The sequence below is a fragment of the Astatotilapia calliptera genome, chromosome 17, assembly GCF_900246225.1.
Source record: "Astatotilapia calliptera chromosome 17, fAstCal1.2, whole genome shotgun sequence".
Taxonomy (NCBI): Eukaryota; Metazoa; Chordata; class Actinopteri; order Cichliformes; family Cichlidae; genus Astatotilapia; species Astatotilapia calliptera.
This window is the reverse complement of record NC_039318.1, coordinates 26,996,376-27,017,897: the sequence shown is the minus strand read 5'-3', so window position 1 is coordinate 27,017,897 and position 21,522 is coordinate 26,996,376. Positions and strand designations below refer to the sequence as shown.

Here is a 21,522-nt window from a genome sequence, read left to right as displayed (position 1 = left end):
GAGTCATCTGTGGACTACTGCAGATGTCCGTTACATACTTTGTGATTGTTTTCCTCCTTATATTAGATCTATATAATTTAACTATAACTGAATGGTTAGTCCAGGTGTGGGCATTATACAGCAACATCAACAAACACTTCCAAGGAGCTCCAAATGCGTTCAGCTGTCTGATCTGTTTTACCTGCTTTAACTTGTGAGAAGCTGAACATACGACTCAAAATGAAGGCATCAGTGAACCCGCCTGTTCCATACATTATGACGAATAGGTCTCCTTTAAATCCATATTTTCCCCCGCTGGTGTCTTCGGATCACCTGTCAGAGGAGGAACATGCGCGGTGGGCATCAGAGCTGAGAGGCTGGTGGAAAACCTGCGTGAAAACGTCAAGTATCACAAAGCGGAAGTCGAATTCCGCTTCACTATAAAGGCATCCAAATGTCATAATTGAAGATGAAACGTTTAAGGATCAATTGGTTTCTTTTTTTCTTTCATTTTCATTTACGAGCCTTACTAATCCGTTTTTAACCTTCACTAGTCCAAATACGTCGTTGTGTGCTCAGTGTACGTTTTAAATGCTCAGTAAAAAACGCTTTCCTTTCCTCTTCATTTTGATTTTATTTTGTAAGACTGTACCGGAAACCAGCTTTTGTGGCTGTGAGCGGTTGTAAAAACGGAGACCCCTTTTACGGAAAACTGTGGTTAACTGTGCTGTAGCTACAGCTGCAGAGATGCGAGGGACAGAAAAACGTCGAGAAAGGAAACAGAGGGCAACACCGAAGCTGAACGTAAAGTAACCGCCGTCACAAATCATCTGAGATGTTTCGAGAAACCGAGGAGCAGCATCTTCGCAGCGCTTTCTCCCGCTGGAGATAAAAAACCAAGAAGAGGATCGCGCATTGATCCGAGAACAGGGGGACGGGAGGGGCCGATCATGGGGAACGAAGCGAGCCTTGAAGGAGGCGAGGGGCCGCCGTCTGGGCTACCCGAGGGGCTGGCACCTGACGGGAAGGGGGGCTTTTACCGGGTCTCAGACGGGACACCGGTCAACCTGAGTGAACTCAGCGAGGAGCAGAGGCGGCAGCTCTCCGCGGCGATGTCAAGGGCGCAAGGCAGGCAGCCCGGAGGCGCGGCGGCTGGACGAAGGCAGGGAATTTAAACCGCATTTATGATGCACTTCAAATACCCACACTAACCAGGCCATTTTATACAACACGGAGAGAGGATGGGCACGAGTGGATGTGTTGTGGTTGTGTGAAGCATCGTTTGGGAATCTCTGAGATGCTCTAAAGGAGGCAGAGAGCCCGATCACGCCCATTAAAAAAAAAAAAAAAATCATGTCAACCGCTCCAGAAATGATTCCCTTCTTAGAGCTCGCTCTTATGGATAATCACCGAGATCTGATGATCTGCATGGCTGAGAGTGATGTCTCTGTTGGCAATTAAGTCGTACAGCCATTCGCGCTTCTAACGCAGACAAGTCTCATTTTAACCCAGCAAACGATTTGAGTGTATGTGTGTGTGTTCCGTATTAAGAAATATACAGTATTGGTCACTGTTTATGTGTGGTATGTGCGTAAGAGACACACCTCCAGTATTTATGCGAAATTTTCGAAATGCCTGCTGGGTAAGAAAATCTGTCGTGCCCAGTGTGTTTTTCTCCGATCGAACGATGCCTTAACACCCAGCTAAAAACAAACCCGACACCGTCAGCCGTGAATGCGCGCCCCGGTGTCGCCACTTAAACGTTTCCCCCTGAATTTCACCGAATTGGATTTTAACCGATGGTGTCGTGGAGGAGGAGTGAGGGGGGGGGGGATGCTTGGTTGTGAAACTGGGGTGTAGAAACCTGCCGACGAAAACAATATGTAGATTTGGGTTTTACGTCATGTTTATCACGGTGAAAGGTTTGTGAATACGTGTGGGATAAAATGCCAAGATTTGCCTTACTAATTGGCTCCAGCGGGAGGGGGGGGGGGGGGGGTATTTATATCTGAGCAGAGGCTGAGAGTGGGGGGGGGGGGCACGTCAATATTAATATGACTATAAATAGAACAGAACAGGCGTTAATGTCATCACTCATATATGTCTTCGCAGCTGAACGTTTAACTAAGTCGGGTTTCATCCTCTGTTGTGGACACATCTGCCCTGGTATGAGGCTGATCGCTGTCCGTGGTCCTGAAATCCACGATCCAGCGGGCTGGCTCACAGCAAGCATTGCGCCGCCACTACTTTTCACTGTTTGCTCTGCTCTTAAAGTACCCCCACATAGCCTGTGCTCACTATAAAATAATCACATGTATTCATTACTGCATTAAACTTTATTGCCTGAGGATGTAATTTAATAATGGCCAAAGCCTCAGAGACTTTAAAACAGCAGAACCAATATATCTCGGCTGTATGTTGCATACACACACGGTGATACAATAACAAACAGTATCCAGTCGGTCCATTAGCACATTGATGCATTTCTCTAAATATCCTGCAGTCCTTTGGCTAGGCTTGTGCTTACTGCATGTTGCCTCTCAGTCTGAGCTAACAAACGCGTCTCAGCTTACCCCTGTGGAGCCAAGCGTCTCCCCTCTCTATCTCAACAATCTACACTCCCATGTCATTCAACGGTATTCACTTTCCTGTCAGCTTTACCCCAGGGCTACTCACTACACATTTTGTGCTCACTGATGTGTTGAATAGGCCTGAGAGCTACGGGCTTAGCTTGTGTTATTAGCAGAGGGATGCTACAGGTTTTGTTGTTGAAAGGATTAATAGCATAGCATGCAAACAGTCCAAGAAAAAAAGGAGATGATAAATGTTCCTATCCTCTGTAATTCACAATATTATTGGAAAAAGGAAGCTTTATTAAGCATTAATGTACGCGTAACTAAGACAAAAGGCTCAGGTAGATGTTAAAGCGTGTGATGCTGATGCGATTGGGTTTTTTTTAGCGTTTGTTCAGAAAATGTGTTGGAGTGTCAAAGTGAATATGAATGATTCAAGCAGAAACAATAACACAAATGAGTTGTTTTTCAGGGACATTGCACATTTATCTGAAGCTCTATAAATGTGTTAATTTCAGCCAAAAGAAAATTTTCAACTGTCGCCAGATGTTGGTTTGTTCTCTAAAAATACAAAGATTAATGGATGAAGGTGGAGTTGAAGTGGATTTTGGAACTATCCAGATATTAAAGTCTTCGTTTCCAGTTAGGTGTTATTATCTATCTGTCTAACAGATAAACCTATCTTTGTCTGTTTTCTTTCTTCCAGACCATCAGAATCTGACGCACAGCAGCGTTCCCAGCAGGTAGGAGCCTCCAGGGGCCCAACAGGTCTTAGCAAAAGCCGAACTGTTGACGCCTTCAACCAGGGTCCACTCGGAAAGCCCACACCAGGCCGCAGCCCTTCATCTCTCAGCCTTTTTGAATCAAGATTCCGGCAGGAGCCAAAAGACCCTGAGACCAAGTCATCTGGCATGTTTGGCTCCAGTTTTCTCAGCGGGGCCAACCCCCTCAGCGCTGTATCTTCTATGACTTCGTCTGTCTCCTCCTCCATATCCTCCATGGGTGATACCGTCAACATTCCCAAATTTGGACTGTTTGGGGATGAAGAGGAGGAAGGCTTGCCTGCAGCTTCTGAGTCCAAGCAGGGAGGGAAGCCACAAGGGAAAGGCCCACAGCAAGGGCCAGGTCCGAAGGGACCACAGCAGGGAGGACCCCAGAAACAGAGTCAGGGCCCTCCTGGACAGGGAGCAAAGCCAGGACAAGGACCCCCTGGTCAAGGACCCAGACAAGTTCAGGGACCACCAGGCCAAGGGCCAAAAGCAGGCCAACGTCCTCCTGGCCAAGCACCACCAGGGCATCAGGCCCCCAGACCAGGTCAGGGACCACCGGGTCAAGGAACCAAACAGGGAGCCCCTCTCCAACAAAAAGGTGGTCTGCCACCACAGCAACAACAACAACAAGGACCTGGGAAACCTGGACCCAAACAGCAAGTGCCACAAGGGCCTGGTGCACATCCTGAAGCCCCAGGAAAGACTGCTGGGCCCCCTATTAAGCAGGGAACTGGAAAGCCTGCAGCTGGGATCTGCCCACTATGTAAAACCACCCAGCTGAACGTTGGATCTAAGGATCCACCTAATTACAATAACTGCACTGAGTGTAAGAACCAGGTCTGCAGCCTGTGTGGATTCAGCCCCCCAGACTCAGCGGTAAGACACGACTGTTCATTGATTTTCTTTTTTTATTAATTTTTTTTCCTCGAACCCCTTTCTTGTCATGAAGACTTTAAAAGCGTTATCACACCTTGTATAACATCCCAAATGATTCATTTCATGTCAGCACCCACAGATCTGTGCTTTCCAGACATCTAAAGGTAAAAAAAACATGTATAATTCCTATGTTAGTATACTGGCATTTAACTAATATTACACAATCTAGTTTATGTTATGATGACAGTGTGTGGAAAAGGCCAAGTATCATTCGATTTTATGTCAGTGAAACATCAGTTTTTCTGGTGTTTTTATATATAATCTGCCAGTAGGAAGACTTCTTGGCTCTGCATTTAAATCACCATAAAATGACTAGTCAAACCGATTTGTAAACAATGGAAGTTAGCGTCCTCATCCTAAATAGACCAACAAAGAAAAAATGATTGCAGCATAAAAAAGAAGTCAAGATAACTAGCCAAGGTGCACATCTTTGCGCTGAAGCTGAATTCAGCGCTCGCCTGTTAACAGCATATCGCTGTTCCGTGAGCCTGGCAGAAGGAGCGCATTTAATAAGAGTTGCAGACGATTTGAGGAACAGAGGGACCATATGGACCCAGGGAATGTTGATCAAGGTGACTCATGTCATGGCCACAGGAAGATACTGTGCCAGCCGTGAGGACACTCAGTCACACATGGACTGTAAACGCTAGTAGGCCATGATTATAGCAGAGCAGAATGGCTGGTTCCGTCTGCTCGAGTTTCTTCTTGGGATCGGCTGATATGCGTAATAACACTGGGGATAGTTCAGAAGGCACATTTTTAAAACAAGAGGCTTTGATTTTTGGGTGCATGTTTAGACAGACACTAGGCCTTTAAAATATCCCCAAATATGCAAAGGGGGAAGTCCACCAAGGGTGTATACAACTCTTAGAGCGTGCTTCTATCGCTGCAAGTGGCAGCTGATACAATAATATATCAGCACCTACGTTTATTACTCTTATCTGCAACAGACTCTACACAGCTTTGCCATTTATACTTGGGTTGTTCTTCGAAAGCCAGCGTATTTGCATATGTTGGACGGATTGATCTGTTTACATTTACGCAATAAATAGGCGACCATTACACACAAAAATACGCACACTGCTCTACGCTACAAATACAAATACACATTCTTCTAGATAGCGATCAGCCTGTCAGCACTGACCCTTTTGAACACTGTACTTTGCACACAGTGGAAACCAAGGAGATAGCCAAACACTGAACAAAGAGCTCTCTGCTGTAAACCCAGCTTTTTTAAGAACAGGTGTTGATAACTCCTGTATGGTGTAAACAAAGGCAACAAAAGACAGCCAGTTATCATCAACATATAGACCACCTGTAATAAAGCTACTATAACCTGGCATTGATGCATGAATAGTATTTGCTTTTTTTGACTGATTAGTATTTGTGTAAATGTTGTTGATGAAAAAACAGGAATTAGCATCATTTGAGATGCAAATTATTTGGTTGTGTCTTTTATTTGCGATTAAAGTTAGTTATTGGGCATATACTGTACTTACACTTGTCACTGGTGCATCTAACTAATGCTTTGTTTGTATCTTTTCTTTCATGCACAGGGTAAAGAGTGGCTGTGTCTGAACTGTCAGATGCAGCGAGCCATGGGAGGAATGGATCCCCCTGGTGTGACGAAGCCCAAGCAAGGCTCCGCCCCACCCTCTCCTCAGAGACAGGCATCGGGAAAACCTGGAAAGCTCCTGATAAAACAGCAAAGCACCTCCGACCAAGGGTTAACACCACCAACCACACCAAGGCAGAAATCCCCAGGTCCTACCTCTCCAGGACCACTTTCACCAGGCTCCTCAGTCGCGGGATCCCCCAAAATCGACCCCAAGACAGGTCGCCCCATTATTCAGAAGTCCAGTCCTCAGCAGTCCCCAGCTAAACCCAAGCAGGAATCAAGCTTCTTTGGAGGGTTGGGAGGTATCAGTTTAGGGGGGCTCACAGATGCAGCTAAGCCACCAGCAGCTGCTTCACACGCTGCTGAGTCAGTCACGGGAAAACTGTTTAGTGGGTTTGGTGGGTTGATGGAGTCGTCGAAGCCTCAGGCCCAGGCTGCTCCAAAACAGGAGGAATCTGTTGCTGGGAAGTTGTTTGGAGGTTTTGGAGGCTTGACAGAGTCCACTAAACCTCCTGCAGCCACATCTCAAATGTTTAGCTTTGGATCATCCCTCTTGAGCTCAGCCACCAGTCTTGTCACGGGAGAGGAAGATAAAGCAAAGGGTTCACCTCCTGGGTCACCACCTGACTCCCCTGCAGACTCTGGTCCCGGTTCACCACCTGACTCCCCCCTCTCTGGCCCTGGCTCTCCCCCTGATTCAGACTCTGCTCCTGAAACACCGCCCCCTAAGACCAAGAAACCCCCCAGAACCATTTCTGTGGAGCGGGAAGAGAAAGCCCCGGAAACCAAACCCATGCCCACTTCAGCTCCAGCGACGAAGGAAAACTGCCCTCTGTGTAATGTGGAGCTAAACGTTGGCTCGACAGACACGCCCAACTACAGCCTCTGCACCGAGTGCAAGAAGACAGTGTGCAATCTGTGTGGATTCAATCCTACTCCTCACTTAGGAGAGGTAAGAAACCCTTATCATTGTTGCTGTTTTCTTACGCCCCTACAGCTTCCTGCGCTCTCAGCACCGTGCACCTACTGCTAATTTATGCATTCTGGTGTATATAAATAGAACACAAACATCCTCTAGATGTTTCGTTGAAATAGGTCACAGTAGAAATACAATTAGGACTATTCAGTTGAACGTTTTCCCCACTAGCATCTCGCAAAAATACCCTTTATTTCTTCTTTTAAGTCTATTAGTTTGACTCAGATAGACAGTGTAATGGCATCTGCACATATTTGACTGCTGAATTAATGGATGTGGTCAATTATGCAGCGTTTAAAAAAATCTGTAAGCCTCATTACTGTCAAGCTTTCTTTAGCTGAGAGCGCGGCCAGACACGTGAAGATAAATAGCTTTTTTGGAGGACTCATCATCAAAGAGCACTTGACTGAACACTGTGTGTCTGTATATGTGTGTATTTGGCTGTGTGCGCTTGTGTGGTCATGTGTAGCGAATGCACGCTTTCCTTTATATAGAGCAGTCTTTAATTGTGAAACTGGATACATGCGACTTGGTAAATCTGTAAATGCCAATGCTTATTTGTCTGCTTTTCTGCATGTGAAAGCATCTCCAACCAGTCACTTCCAGCCTGGTTATCTATCAAGGTGCGGGGACAGGTTTGCTGGTGTTTTCCATGTGTTGTTCCATGTGGAAGCAGCACTGTGAGACCGTGCTTTGAGTTCCACACAGCAGATGGTACTCTGTGGTGTTGAATCAGTATATAATGGGAACAGAGGCCAAAAAGTGCTTTTGGTTGAGCAGTTTCCCAGCATGCAGGCAAAGCATAGTCACATATGCTGCACCCACGTGAACATGTGAATTGTCCCAATTTTGTTTATAGCGTATCTGAGTCACATCTCACAATTAGATCAAACATCCATTGAGAACTAAAGTATAACATAACTAAAGCTAGTGGTCACTTGGGATGGCTAATATCCTCTTGACATGGTCATGCCACTCAGAGCGCAAACACGTGTTTGCCAGGCCGAAGCCGTATCCTGGTTTCACGTGATAACTGCTTTGTTAGGTCAAGGTTTGGTAATCTGCTGTGTATTTCTGGCTCTAAGCTGAGAATGAGCTTGTGAACGCTGCCAGTTCAGAGGCAGTTTGACATTATGAAAAATATCCTTATTCCCATTTTCCCATTCCGCTTTCATATATGTCTGTTAAAGAAAATGCTACAGCCAGCAATCCCAGGAGTCTCCTGGAGTTTGGCACACAAACAACCTTTAAACAGGGAGTTTCTGTGTTTACACTCAAGTTTTTGCACCCACCCCTCACTCCCATGTCTGGCAGTCCAGTGACGAGAGTCCACAAGCAGGTCACGGTCACATCTACACTCCCCTTTTATATATGACCACTATTAGTTTACAGTGGTGACAGGACTATTAAAGTTTTTGTACTGTTGTCGTCTTCTGAAGCTCGGATTTTTTTTAATTGCACATGCTTGCTGGGAGACTGAGGAGCTGAATCACTTAATTGAGGCCAAGCATGGAGGGGGAAATGTAATTACAAAGGCGAGATGGGCATTCAAGCCACTGATGCTCTAATTGGACATAGATTAGTCCTCTTAACATCCTCTTTTCTTGAAGCCTGACTCCGTTTTGTTTTTAGGACAGGCGTAGCTAGAAATTCTTACGGGAAGGGATGACTATTTCTTTCTCTTGCAGGGCTGAATAAGACACATACGTTGAATAAAAATGAAAGGTTCTGACTGAAGTTGTGACCAAGCTTTTGAAGGTTTGGCATAAAAGACACGCACACACACATACACACACACGGCACCTAGGTTGAGTCATCTGCCCCCTACGTAGTACGCCTCACTTGTGTGTCATTCGCTGCCATAATGTCGGCTGTCAGCGAGGGTTTAGTTGCTGACGTGAGTGGTGCAGAGTGTGTGGTGAGTGTGTGTACGTGTGTGTGGGAGGGGACAGTTTGTTTAATTTGTGAGAATGTCGAGCTATTGACATTTGGCTGAGTAGGCTCAGGTGAGCCTTCACACTTCAGGAGAGTTGCTTCTTTTAGTGTGTTTTTGTTCTCACGGTGTGCATGTGCAAGGATTAGAAATAAGGCATTTCAGGGTCTGTTTGCTAAAAATGTGTCATTTTGTTGAAATATTGAAGGGTGAGCGTCCATCTGACTGTAATGTGTCAGCATGTGTAGCCATAATCTCTGTGTCCTGAAAGGATTTAAAGGGCAACAGGAAGTCTGCCATTTCTGTTGAGGCGTGAGCCCCGACTCAGGTGTTTCTGCTTAATCCCATCAATATGAGTTGTGAAAATAGCCACCCTGGAAGGAAAGGCACTCACCTTAATGTGTTTTCTCTGTTGCTTGCTTTCTTTCAAACGCAGCTCCCTTCCTTGCATTTTTGTCCTATTTTCTCTGTCTTTTTTGTATTTCCCACTCTTTTGTATTCTTGGTCTTATCCTTATAAGACAAAGAACGACTTTCCTAATACCTGCATTTTTAAAGACAGTGTATTCTCTATGAGAACCCTCCCTGAACAGTGCTATCCCCCTGCTTTTACCAATGGGGCCCCCTTTGAAGTAGGGAAAGTAGACAAAATGGCGCCGGTGAGGTCGGCTGCCGTGCTGGATGCTCTGCCCTAACTTCTCCACTTTTTCGTCACTTTTTGCTATATCTGCGATAATCTTGCATGGGCATCATGCAAAAGACACATATCCGCTACAGTAGAGACACTTTGGTTTCTATTGGTCTGCAGTACACGAACATTTCACCATGTTTAACTCCGGACCCAACCTGGCCAAAGGAGATCCTGAGAGAGAACAAAGGACGCAACCCTAAGCGACGGCCTCGAGGTAAAAGAGCCGGCATCAGGAACAGGCTACGGGCTCGCGCACACCGCGCACCCATGCCCAGTATCCTGCTAGCCAATGTTCAATCCATCGAGAACAAGCTTGATGACCTCAGAGCCAGAATCAAGTTCCAGAGAGACATTCGGGACTGCAACCTCCTCTGCTTCACCGAGACTTGGCTGAACCCAGCGATACCAGACCACGCCGTGCAGCCGACGGGGCTCTTTTCGGTTTACCGCATGGATAGGACAATGGAGTCGGGGAAGAAAAGAGGTGGTGGAGTGTGTTTGATGGTGAACAACAGATGGTGCGACAGCACAAACATCTCCCCACTCACACGCTCTTGCTCGCCCAATCTGGAGCTTTTGATCGTTAAGTGTCGCCCTTTCTATCTCCCTCGGGAATTCACTGCGGTCATTGCCTGCACTGTTTACATTCCGCCTCACGCGGACTCGGACACTGCCTTATGTGAGCTACATGAGGCTCTCACACATCAACAAACACTTCACCGAGATGCCGCACTCATTGTTATGGGAGATTTTAACAGAGTGAATCTCAAACGGACATTTCACAACCTTCACCAGCACATCAACTGCCCCACCCGGGGCACGAGGACATTAGACCACTGCTACACCCCGTTCAAGAACTGTTACAAGGCTCAACCCCTGCCGGCATTTGGAAAATCGGACCATTCCGCCATCTTCCTCATACCTGCTTACAAACAAAGGCTAAAGCAGCAACCACCAATCAGGAGGGAGGTCGCTCGCTGGAAGGACCAATCGGTGGCCGCGCTGCAGGACGCACTGGATGACGCAGACTGGGACATGTTTCGGCGCAGCTCTGATGACATCAACATGTTTACGGAAGCGGTTGTGGGATTTATCGGGAAACTAGCGGACGACACAGCAGAAAGAACTATCATCCGAACGTTTCCCAACCAGAAGCCGTGGGTGGATAAAAACATCCGCGACGCTCTGAGATCACGCACCGCTGCCTACAATGAAGGGCTTGTCTCCGGTAATATGGACCTATACAAGGCTGCGTCCTACAACGTGCGCAGCGCGGTCCGAAAGGCAAAGCGGAGCTACGGGGAAAAACTAGAGTCACAGCTACGACAGACTCTAGGAGCCTGTGGAAAGGACTGCGGACTATAACGGACTATAAACGACCAGCTTCTTCAATGATGAATGCCGATGCTTCACTGGCTGATGAGCTGAACATGTTTTATGCTCGCTTCGACGCCGCAGCAATTAAAACAACAAACGGCTGCGCGCGCTCGGAGTGCACCAGTGAAGAAAATGCATTCGTCATCACAGAGCATGCCGTGAGGAACACCTTCAGGAGGGTGAACACCAGGAAGGCAGCAGGACCAGATGCAATCCCTGGCCGGGTCCTTAGAGCCTGCGCTGATCAACTAGCACCGGTGTTCACGGAGATCTTCAACCTCTCCCTGGCCCAAGCTGTGGTTCCCACGTGCTTCAAACGGTCCATTATTGTCCCTGTTCCAAAGAAACAACAGCCCGCTTGCCACAATGACTACCGTCCAGTAGCACTGACTTCAATTGTGATGAAGTGTTTTGAAAGACTGATGAGAGATCACATCACTTCTTCACTTCCTCCCACCATCGACTCACTTCAGTTTGCTTACCGGACTAATCGTTCCACAGACGATGCCATATCTCACCTGCTCCACACATCCCTGAGTCACCTGGACACTGGCAGAGGGAATTATGTTAGGATGCTGTTCGTGGACTACAGTTCAGCATTCAACACAATAATTCCCTCTAAGCTTTTCACCAAGTTGACGGATCTAGGACTCAGCTCATCACTGTGTCAGTGGATCCTCAACTTCCTCACAGACAGACCCCAATCAGTGAGGGTAGGAAAACAAGTCTCCCCCTCCATCTCACTCAGCACTGGAGTGCCTCAGGGCTGTGTTTTAAGCCCCCTGCTGTACTCACTGTACACTTATGACTGTGTAGCCACATCCGACACCACCTCCATTGTCAAGTTTGCTGACGACACTGCTGTTGTGGGCCTGATCTCCGACAACATCGAGACGGCCTACCTGGAGGAGATTAGGAACCTGGAGACCTGGTGCCAGGAGAATAACCTCCTCCTAAACATCAGCAAGACTAAGGAGCTGATCGTGGACTTCACTACAAAGCAGGCGAGGAATTACAAACCCCTCATCATCAGTGGCACGCCAGTGGAGAGACTGGACAGTTTCCGATACCTGGGTGTCCACATCACTCAGGACCTGTCATGGTCCTGTCACATCAACACCCTGGTTAAGAAAGCCCGTCAGCGTCTCTTCTTCCTCAGAAGACTTAGAGACTTCCATCTGCCACTGAAGGTGCTCAAGAACTTCTACTCCTGCACCATCGAGAGCGTCCTGACGTCAAACATCTGCACCTGGTTTGGGAACAGCACCAAGCAGGACAGACGAGATCTGCAAAGGGTGGTGCGCTCGGCAGAACGCATCATTCAATCAGAGCTCCCTGACCTGCTGTCCATCTACACCAAGCGGTGCAAGTCCAAAGCTAGGAAGATTATGATGGACCTCTCCCATCCCAACAATGGACTCTTCTCACTGTTGAGGTCTGGGAAGCGCTTCCGCTCCCTTAAGGCCAAAACAGAGAGAATGAGGAGGAGCTTCTTCCCCCAGGCTATTCGGGCCCTGAACCAGGTGTAGGACTGGACTCTCCCAAACACGTTACTATAAGACTGGACTCTCACACACGTCACCACACGCACCACCACACATTTCCTATAATCCTATAATTCCTATAATTTATAATCCTTATCTTTATAATCTCTTCTGCTATTTGCACATTCTTTACTGTAAATTCCCAAGTTAATTTGTAAATTTTTGTAGTAAATTGTAAATATTGTAAAACTTTTCTTCTGTCATTTAATGGTCGGGCATTGTACAGCTACAAGCATTTCACCCCCATGTCATACTGTGTATGGTTGTGTGTGTGTGACAAATAAAATTTGAATTTGAATTTGAATTTGAAAGTGTGTAAATGTGTGTCTGCTGCTCAGCAGTGTTACTTTAGCTCAGGCTCCATGTCATATTGTCCTTATCAGTAATGAGTGTGCTTTTTGAAGGAGCCTTACGTAAAATGGGAAGTGCAAATCAGAGAGTCAGAGCTAAGAGTAGAGTTGTGAGTTACACTCTGTGTCACCTCCACCTCCATAAACCAGCGAGATTTCCACCTTTTTTATTTAAATTCTGCAGAAGGTAATCTGTGGTTTTGAAATCGAGCATATTAATGTAATGTTCATACTAGGGTTGGGCGATATGTAAAAAATTTTCCAACCGACACTCGTCAGTCCAATAATCGACGATGGGTGATATATTCGCGCATGGGCAGACATTTTGATGGGTGGAGCAATGTAATCATGCATGGACTGATTTGCGCCTTTACAACTCAGAATTCCAAACATGGACAAACTAATTTCCACCCCCCCCCTAGAAAAAAAAAAATAGGACTGTCAGCGTTAACAGGTCATCATAGTTAACGCGATTAAAATTTTTAACACACTCAACCCATCTGGAGCGCTGAATAAACAAACTTTGGACAAAGTGCCCGAATAGCTCCATCATTATTAGCAAACTTACTCATGGGCAAATGAATAAATAAATCGCCTTTGTAAAAACGATCGCCGATGGGCTCAGCCTATCATCGATTGTCGATATATTTGTTCAATCGCCCAACCCTAGTTCATACTCTTAATGCATTTGGACTATGTCAATACAAGCTCAAGTTCAAACCAGGAATCAGAATGGCGAAGAAAGGAGATTTAAGTGACTTCAAACATGGTGCTTTGAAGTCCAGTAGATCAGCTGAGTATTTCAGCTGATCTACTGGGATTTGATCAAACAACCGTCTGTAGGGTTTACAGAGAATGGTCCAAAAAGGAGAAAATATATAGTGAGCATAACGCCTCTGGGTGTAAATGCTTTGTTGATGTCAGAAGTCAGTGAAGAATGGCAGACTGGTTCAAGTTGATAGGAAGGCAACAGCGATTCGAATATTCACTCATTAGATCCAAAGTATGCAGAAGAGCATCTTTGAATGTGGAACACATCAAATGCTCCAGCAGCAGGAGACCACGCCATGTACCACTCCTATCGGCTAAAAACAGGAAACTAAGGGTTCAGTTCTCACGAGCTCATCAAAATTGGACAACAGAAGGAAAAATGTTGCCTGGACCGATGAGTCTCGATGTGTACTTCAACATTCAGATAGTAGAGCCAGAATTTGGTGTCAACAACATGAAAGCATGCTGCTTTATATCAACTGCTGTGGCTGGATCCTGGAGGTGTGATGGTGTGGGGTATATTTTATTTGCACACTTTGGATCCATTAACAGCAAATGAATATCATGTAAACACTACAGCCTGCCCGAGTATTGTTGTTGACAACGTCCATTCCTTTACGACCACAGAGTGGATCATCTGCTGGTGGATGCTTCCAGCAGGATAATGCACCATGTCACAAAATCACCTTAAGCTGGTTTCTTGATCTCAACTGGCCACAGTACACTCTACCAGCGAGCCTTGTTTAGATAAATTAAATATGAAAAGATGTATAAAAACATATAAACGAGAGTTATGAAGATGCATGGTGTTTCCTCTTTTTTTTGCTTTTTCCCCCCACTTGACATTGGCCAACATCTACAAGATTATGCTTTGCTATCCTGTATCAACTGCTCTCCCTAACTTAATTATTAAATACTTTCTGGCTGTTGGTTAATGTATCCTAGAAACTGAACTGCTTTATTCCAGTTTGCCATTTTTGTATTTAGTCACAACTACAAGATCTTAAAAAGTCGTCATCCTGGAAAATGAATAAGCAATGATCATAAAGTGTTGAGTACACCTATTTTTGTGGAATTGTGGAAAGAAATAGTTTAGGATTTTGGTAAGTAGGTCACCCTTGTCTGCTGTCAAACTGACATTCGGGTTAGGAGGCTAGCATCACTTTCTTCTCAAGATTTGTTTAGCCTCAAAGAGAGTAAGCAGAGCAAAATGCAAATGCTAGGCTAGTGGTTTCTTGGCGCAAAGGTAAACACTTCCTTATTTATGACATAAAGATGTCATGAATCTGCTCCTCTGGGTCAGACAGGAAAGGATCATTTCAGATTGTTTCGTTAACTTCACCTCTCTTAATATCTGCTTAAGTTAAGCCGTTAGTTTAGGCTTGTAAAGTTTCGGTTAAAACCAAAAAGCCACTTGAGCGCTAGGTCCCCGTGTTGGGCATCCTCATGTTTCTAAAACCTTAGCCTGCATTTATTGCAATGTGTTTCCCGTGTCCTCCTTCCTCATTGTTATTCTGCAATCGTGCCCACGCCTCCGCCCACAGTCTGAATCCTCTTGAGTCTGCACAGCCAGATAAAGGCTCGCTCCGTGGTCATACATACACTTATGCACATGCTTGAATATGCTTCTGTGTAGCGCTTGGTATCTCTGAACCCCCCCGCTCCAAACTTCTGCCTTATTTAAGTCACACGTCATTGCAGAATCCAGATATTAGATGATTCTGTTGTTTACAGTACTTAGAAACTAACCACAGTTATATATCACAGTTATAAAGCTTTCAATCCGCTCCATACAGTCCAGTTGTTCTCACAGCTCTCCCATCAGTTGGTCAGGAGGCTGAAGCATACAAAAATAGCCACAGCCACCAAAGAGAGCCACAAAGAGGAGAGGGAGAGAGAGAGAGAGGGGAGAACACAAGGAACTGCAGGGCAGCCCCCCCCCCCCCCTCCTCAACACTCCCTTTTGTAGCTCTTTGTGTTCCCTCTTTCATATTCACTCCTTTAACTGTGTATTTTCTTCTGCCGCACCAGGCAACCCACAGAGACCCGCACATGGCCACATTGGAAGGCTGTGAGGGTATTTTTAGACATTAAGGTGAATGTGTGTGTCTGTGTGTGTGTTTGCGGATGTGTTTTGGTTGATTTTGTTGGCACCTGAATAAGAATATATCTCACAAGTTAAACTGATTGTATTTATTTATTTTTACTGAGAAATGCATCTAGCAAGTTGCTGTCTCAGTTGCCATATTAACAGATCTTACACCTTGGTTAGGCTATGAATGGTAGATCCTTCCTTTTTATATAGAACCCTTCATGCTCTATTCTAGAAGAAATTCTAATGATCTCCTTTCGAATTTGCAGTTTTCAAAATTTATTTTAAATGCTTAGCAAGACTTAAATTTTCACCACCAAGCGAATACGTCAAGTGTGCCAGCAGTGGGGCCTCATCACACTGAGAGCAAAGGACAGGCAAGCAGAGACACATGAAGACACAGATTCTGGCACTTGCCCCTTGTTGTCAGCACTGCAACACGTGCTTTTACTTCACCAGCAGGGAAGGGTCTAATTTGAATAAAGCAGAAAGTTGGTTTTGTGGATTTTGGACTATCTCAGTCTGACTATTAAATGACCTTAAGTGGGTGAGGGGAAACAGCTTAGCTTCACCTGTGAAAAAATCATTTTCATGCATTTTTTGGAAAAAAAAAAAAAAAAAGGCAAGAGGATTAACTTTTATCCCACGTTTAAAGTGGTCCCTTTCATCTTTATTGGAGAATATAGGTATTGGTAAAGGAAGAGCAGTTGGAGGGAGCTACCTTGACTGACAAGTTATAAGAAATAGACCAGAAACTTCACAAGCGTCTTTTTATGATTTTGTTTTTTAATTAAAATGTCAAATATTAAAACCACAGTCTTCTTTTTAAGCATGAAATGAAAGTAAGAGAGCACTGAGATGAAAAAACACGCAGACAGATAACATTTCATTGCAGAATGGAGGAGGACAGGCCCAAAGCAGAGGCGAGAGGAGACAAGAGATATGGTTGTGACAGAAAGAGGAATCCCATGGGGGGGTGGAGGAGGAAAGGGGTGTCACAAAGGATATGGGTGCCAGCCCATGCTGCCCTAAGCAGTGCAGACCATGACAACCTGACTGTTGCGGTTTGTTTTAGCACTCGTGACTCACGCCTGCGAGTCACATGAACAGCACCTGTGGGCAGAATTGACTGTCAGGCAGAAAATATGATAATGCAAGAATCCTAACATAATATAAGATTTTATTAATGTATAGGAAACAGCCAGCCCTAGTTATGCCAACATAAAAATGGTTGTGCACTATATTGTCGTGCTAATAGATTCTGGAGGTCAAATTGTGCCTCTTTCTTTTTGCATTGCCTGAAAAAAAAATCTGTCATATGCTGAGACATCGGTGTAATATGCAGGCATTTCTGGCTTTTGTCTTGAATTGTGTCTCTGTCGTGAGTAATGTTTGTTAGAATACACACTTTTCTTTTTGCAAGTTTGAAGGAAACATGTAATTGGAGTATAACCAATATTGCACTTGTGACTTAAAGGTGATTGTGTGGTTTGCTTTAAAAAAAGAGAGTTGAGTATGTGGGTTGTGGGTATGTGGGCTACCAAATAACTTATTTTGCTATTGATTGTTGTTTGTTGTCGTTTATTGCATTGGATGATTGAAGTCTGAAGAAACAAGACAAATTGCCAACTTAACAATTTATTCATTTAACAAACAGGGGCGTCAGTAGAATGTAGAAAAAACCTTACACAGCCCCAACAGCAAGGCACCTCATCCTCGTGGTGGTCACCAGCATGGTAACACACTGTTAGTCAAAAGCTCCAAGCTCAAGCTAATCCCATAAGTGTTAAGTGGCCTTGACCCTCTGATCAACTGCAAGAGGCAAAATCTGGACTCATTGCTGGACATAAAGTTTCTCTACATATTCAGGTTCCACTAGAGTTTGGCTGTCTGCAGTCTATCCCAGATTGTCTGGGTAGAGAACAGTCGGCTATAACATCCTCCAAACCTGTACTGTAGAAGACTGCCTATGGTTCTTGACTGCCGACAGGGTGAGGGAACTGTCTTCTTGTGTTGTCGTCTTCTTGGGACGTCCACTTCACGGCCTGTCTCTGACATCCTGATTATATGGGATTTGGGCTTTAATTTGGAGATGGTAGCAGGGCTCACTCCAAATAATGCTGCAACTTGGGTTTGCAGAACACCAGCTTGCAGTTGCCCCATGGCACAGGTCCTATTCAGATCAGTCAAACATGGCATTCTTGGAGCAGACACCAAGTGACCTCTGTAGAAGTGTCCATGCTCACAGGTACTGCTAACCAGGAACCTGGGGTACCAGAAGCTCAAAACAACAGTCAATGGCAGAATAAGCTGTTTGGCATAGGCAGAGAATATTTGGCAAGTTTTCATGGGTGTTACCCACATACTCAATCTTTGCTGCTTTGGGATGTGATGGAATAGGAAATTGGCTTCATGAATGTAAAGCCACAAATCTACCCGTGTGATGCTGTCATGTCAATATGGACCAAAATATCTGACAATCCAACAGTCAGCTATAGCGACTATATCAATGTTTTGAACTATAAAATCAAAATAATGACCTTGAAGAAACCAAAAACTCTTTATATAGCCGAGGGGATGTGCAGAGTAAAAACTTCTCTATAAAGATTCTTTCTTTGTTTTGAAATGTAATTCATAACTGCTGAAAGGAGCGAAACACTTGATTTAAAATTTGAACAAAGCCCTGTCACTTTTTTGATTTCGATAAGAAGCTGACTCATGCAGATAGTTTATGAGATAAACTAGATAAACAAACACAGATGCACACAGAATATGCACTGAAACTTCTCCCTGTCCTTAATCCCTAGGCTAGAAGTGTATATATATTGTGTCAAACCCACTTTAAAAACAGACTTTTTACACATCAACAAACACTTTGTCCTTCTCTCTTCCTTCTTCTTTCTTCATTCACCTTCCACAGTGGAATGAAATATTCTGACAGTATCGTCATGACAGAATTGAAACACTGAGGCTCTTTTCTGTCAACTGTCAGGTTTGATTTGAGTAAAAGATTTGTATTTATAATGGGATAATTGACCTGTTAAACCTTCATTTATCCAGGGAATATTCCTCAGTAGGCTTATACTTTGTCCTGCAACATTCTGCTTCACTAACATTTTGCTAAATGCATTCCCAGAGGATGGTAGCAGGATGGGACTTATTCAAATTCCCCACTCAGGTTTTGCTTCTTATTTTGTCATTAAAGCCTACAATCTCCTCGTCTCGAGCCCAGTTCTCAAACCTTAAGGCAATTACCACTCATGTAACGTTTACTTTCATGATTCATTTGAGAATTACATAAACATTTGTGCATGTAAGTGTGAATACAACACATTGAGACCACGATGTTAACATCCTTAACGCGGAGACATCGATCTTTTTTGGCTCGCAAAGGAGCTGATGCTGTGATATGCTGCTTGCGGTCTAGTGAATTGTAATTAAGTTGGCCACTGAGCATGCTCATCAATGGGAAAAGGGCAGAGACTTCCAGATTTTAATTTGAGCTAGAGCTTTATGACAGAAACATGCACGAGCGGTGCTGCAAAAAGAGCATTAGCCTCTTGCCTTTTAACCTTATCATTCATATAGTGGATTATATTGTGTTTTCGCTAATTATCTGGTCATATACATCCAGATATCACCATTGCCAAGACATGTCATTCATTTGTGGGCTTAAATGTAAAATAACATTAATATTAAAATATTAAATGAATAGACCCATAAATGTCCTTTTATTCCCCTTTCTTGCCAGTACTTGACTGGAATAGGTAACCCCAGCAGGTGGGTATTGGCTTAAGCATAAAGAATAGAAAGGGTGTGAAACAGCTAATCTGGCTCTTTCTGAAGGTGGCAAATTTAACTTGCTAGCACCCAGAAACATCATCATGAGTAGGGATGGGTATCGTTTAGGTTTTATCCGATACCGGTGCCAAATCGGTACTTTTGAAACGGTGCCGGTGCTCAAACGGTGCTTAAAGAATGGAGAACACAAAATTGGTCCAAAAACCTCTCATGTTCAGCTGGTTTTTGTAAAAAGATAATAATGTTAGCCTTTTCTGCAGCTATGGGGCATATATGGTATCACTCTTGGCTGGAAGCAGTGCTTAAACAATAGAAAAAACACAAACTTTATCCAAAAACCTCTCATGTTTAGCCGTTTCCCTCTTTTTCTTTGGTCATTTTAGCCTTTTTGGCCAGGGTGAAGGGAGTATCTGCCATCAAACAAGAAGACAGCCGCATGTAGCTATGATGATGTTTGCTAGTTCACCTTACATGCATTAATGTAATAACGTGGTTAGCCTACTCAACGTAAATTCCACACGAACAACATTAAGCTACTCACACAGAGAAGATCGGCTGCTGCTGCCATCATCATCCGTCATCATTTCTGCTACACTGGCAGGGCTAGGGGCCAGGACTCTCCTCTTCGTGTTTTTGGGGATGTTGCTAACTCCGGGTCTGATAACAGGCACCACACCCGCAGTAGATGCGCTCGGTGTGAGGTCTCGCAGCAAGCTATCAAATACAGCGCATTTCTTGGCTTTTAAAAAAAACGCTATGCGTCGCCAGGTGTTTGATCGGATTCGAGGTGTTACCTCCTTTGACAGTATCACAGTATCAGCTTAAAGCACTTGTTGCAGGCTGCTGAGTTTGCATATTTTGCTGTGAAATACAGCCAGACTTTTGACCGCTTCGCCTTGGGCATTTTTAATCTGTAGCTCTGCTCTAAAAGAACGTACGTACCTGGACCCGCCTACTATCCTCGGAAACGTAAAATGATTGGCTAGAAGTGTATCACAGCTCAGGAAAAAAAAAAGCACCGAAATAAAGCATCGAAATGTGCGCTGCTTTTCGGTCTGGTTACTACCGTTTATGTCAGAACGGACACCAGTACCCATCCCTAATCATGAGCACCTTTTAATTCGCATGCTTAAGGAAAAATTACAGTGGTGGAAACAACTCCGATGCATCTTATTTTTTAGAGAAATAGAGGGTGTTTTAGCGCATTTTACTTTTTAAAATCAGCTAACCAAGATGATGAGAGCAATGAGAGTAACCAGGATGAAAATGATCATCTACTTGACATAAAGACATGAGGCAAGTTAACTGCAATATGGAACTATCTCTACAGTCTGCATATGATAAAGGAAAACCTAATTAATGAAAAGACACTACAAAAAAAAAAGCTGATGAAGAGGCGTTAACCTGGAAGAATGGCAGGAACTTTTGCCAATGTATGTACAAATGACGTCAAAAGCATTCACAATCTCTAGTGTAACATTTTAAAGTCATTCTGGGCAGTCACAAACTGCAGCTTGTCCTGTCCTCTTGGCAGTTGATTTGCAGATATACAGGGTGATAACGTTAAGCTTGTTGGCAGTAGCTGATGTTGAGTCATTTCCAATGGTCATTAAGCTCCTTCCCTTTACTGTTCAGCTTGTCCTTCAGTGTGCTCTATTATGTTCATTTTCTTCTTCTGCCTATAGCCTTGACTGTTATTCTCCCTACTTATCATCTTCCCCTCATTCTTTCATCCTGTCTTGCATCTAACCCAACATTATCAGTCTTTTTTCCACTGCCTCCCTTTCATCTGTTTTATCCATCTGTCCCATCTTCCTCTAAATCATCTGTTTAAAACGACGCTTCTGAAGTTCAGAGGAAAAGTCATAGAAAGAAATCTCATCAAAATACACGAAAAGTATATGTATGTGTGGATATGTCCAAGAATGTGTAAAGTGCAGGCAGTGGTAAGAGGAAGCGACTTCACCAAGTCTGTGGGCCAAGCGCTGTCTAAATTTAGATGAGCCAAACCCTCATAGGATCCTTCGTGTTAATCAAAGAGCTGCGCCGACCTTCACAACACTCCTACTCCCAGTTGGAGACAATAACCTAACATGGGTATGGTCAGCCTCG

At 44.5% G+C, this 21,522-nt stretch overlaps 1 protein-coding gene across 10 annotated transcripts in view; it reads left to right on the top strand.

Moving 5' to 3' along the window:
* Positions 1–656: 656 nt before the first annotated feature.
* Positions 657–21,522, top strand: part of pcloa (piccolo presynaptic cytomatrix protein a) — a 64,082-nt gene continuing 43,216 nt past the window's right edge. For all 10 annotated transcript variants that reach the window (XM_026146514.1, XM_026146513.1, XM_026146512.1 and 7 more), the window contains exons 1-3: positions 657–1,141; positions 3,259–4,198; positions 5,815–6,828. In XM_026146514.1, coding sequence (XP_026002299.1) covers positions 930–1,141; positions 3,259–4,198; positions 5,815–6,828 — 2,166 coding nt within the window. In that variant the 5' untranslated portion in view covers positions 657–929. The remainder of the gene's footprint in view (positions 1,142–3,258; positions 4,199–5,814; positions 6,829–21,522) is intronic.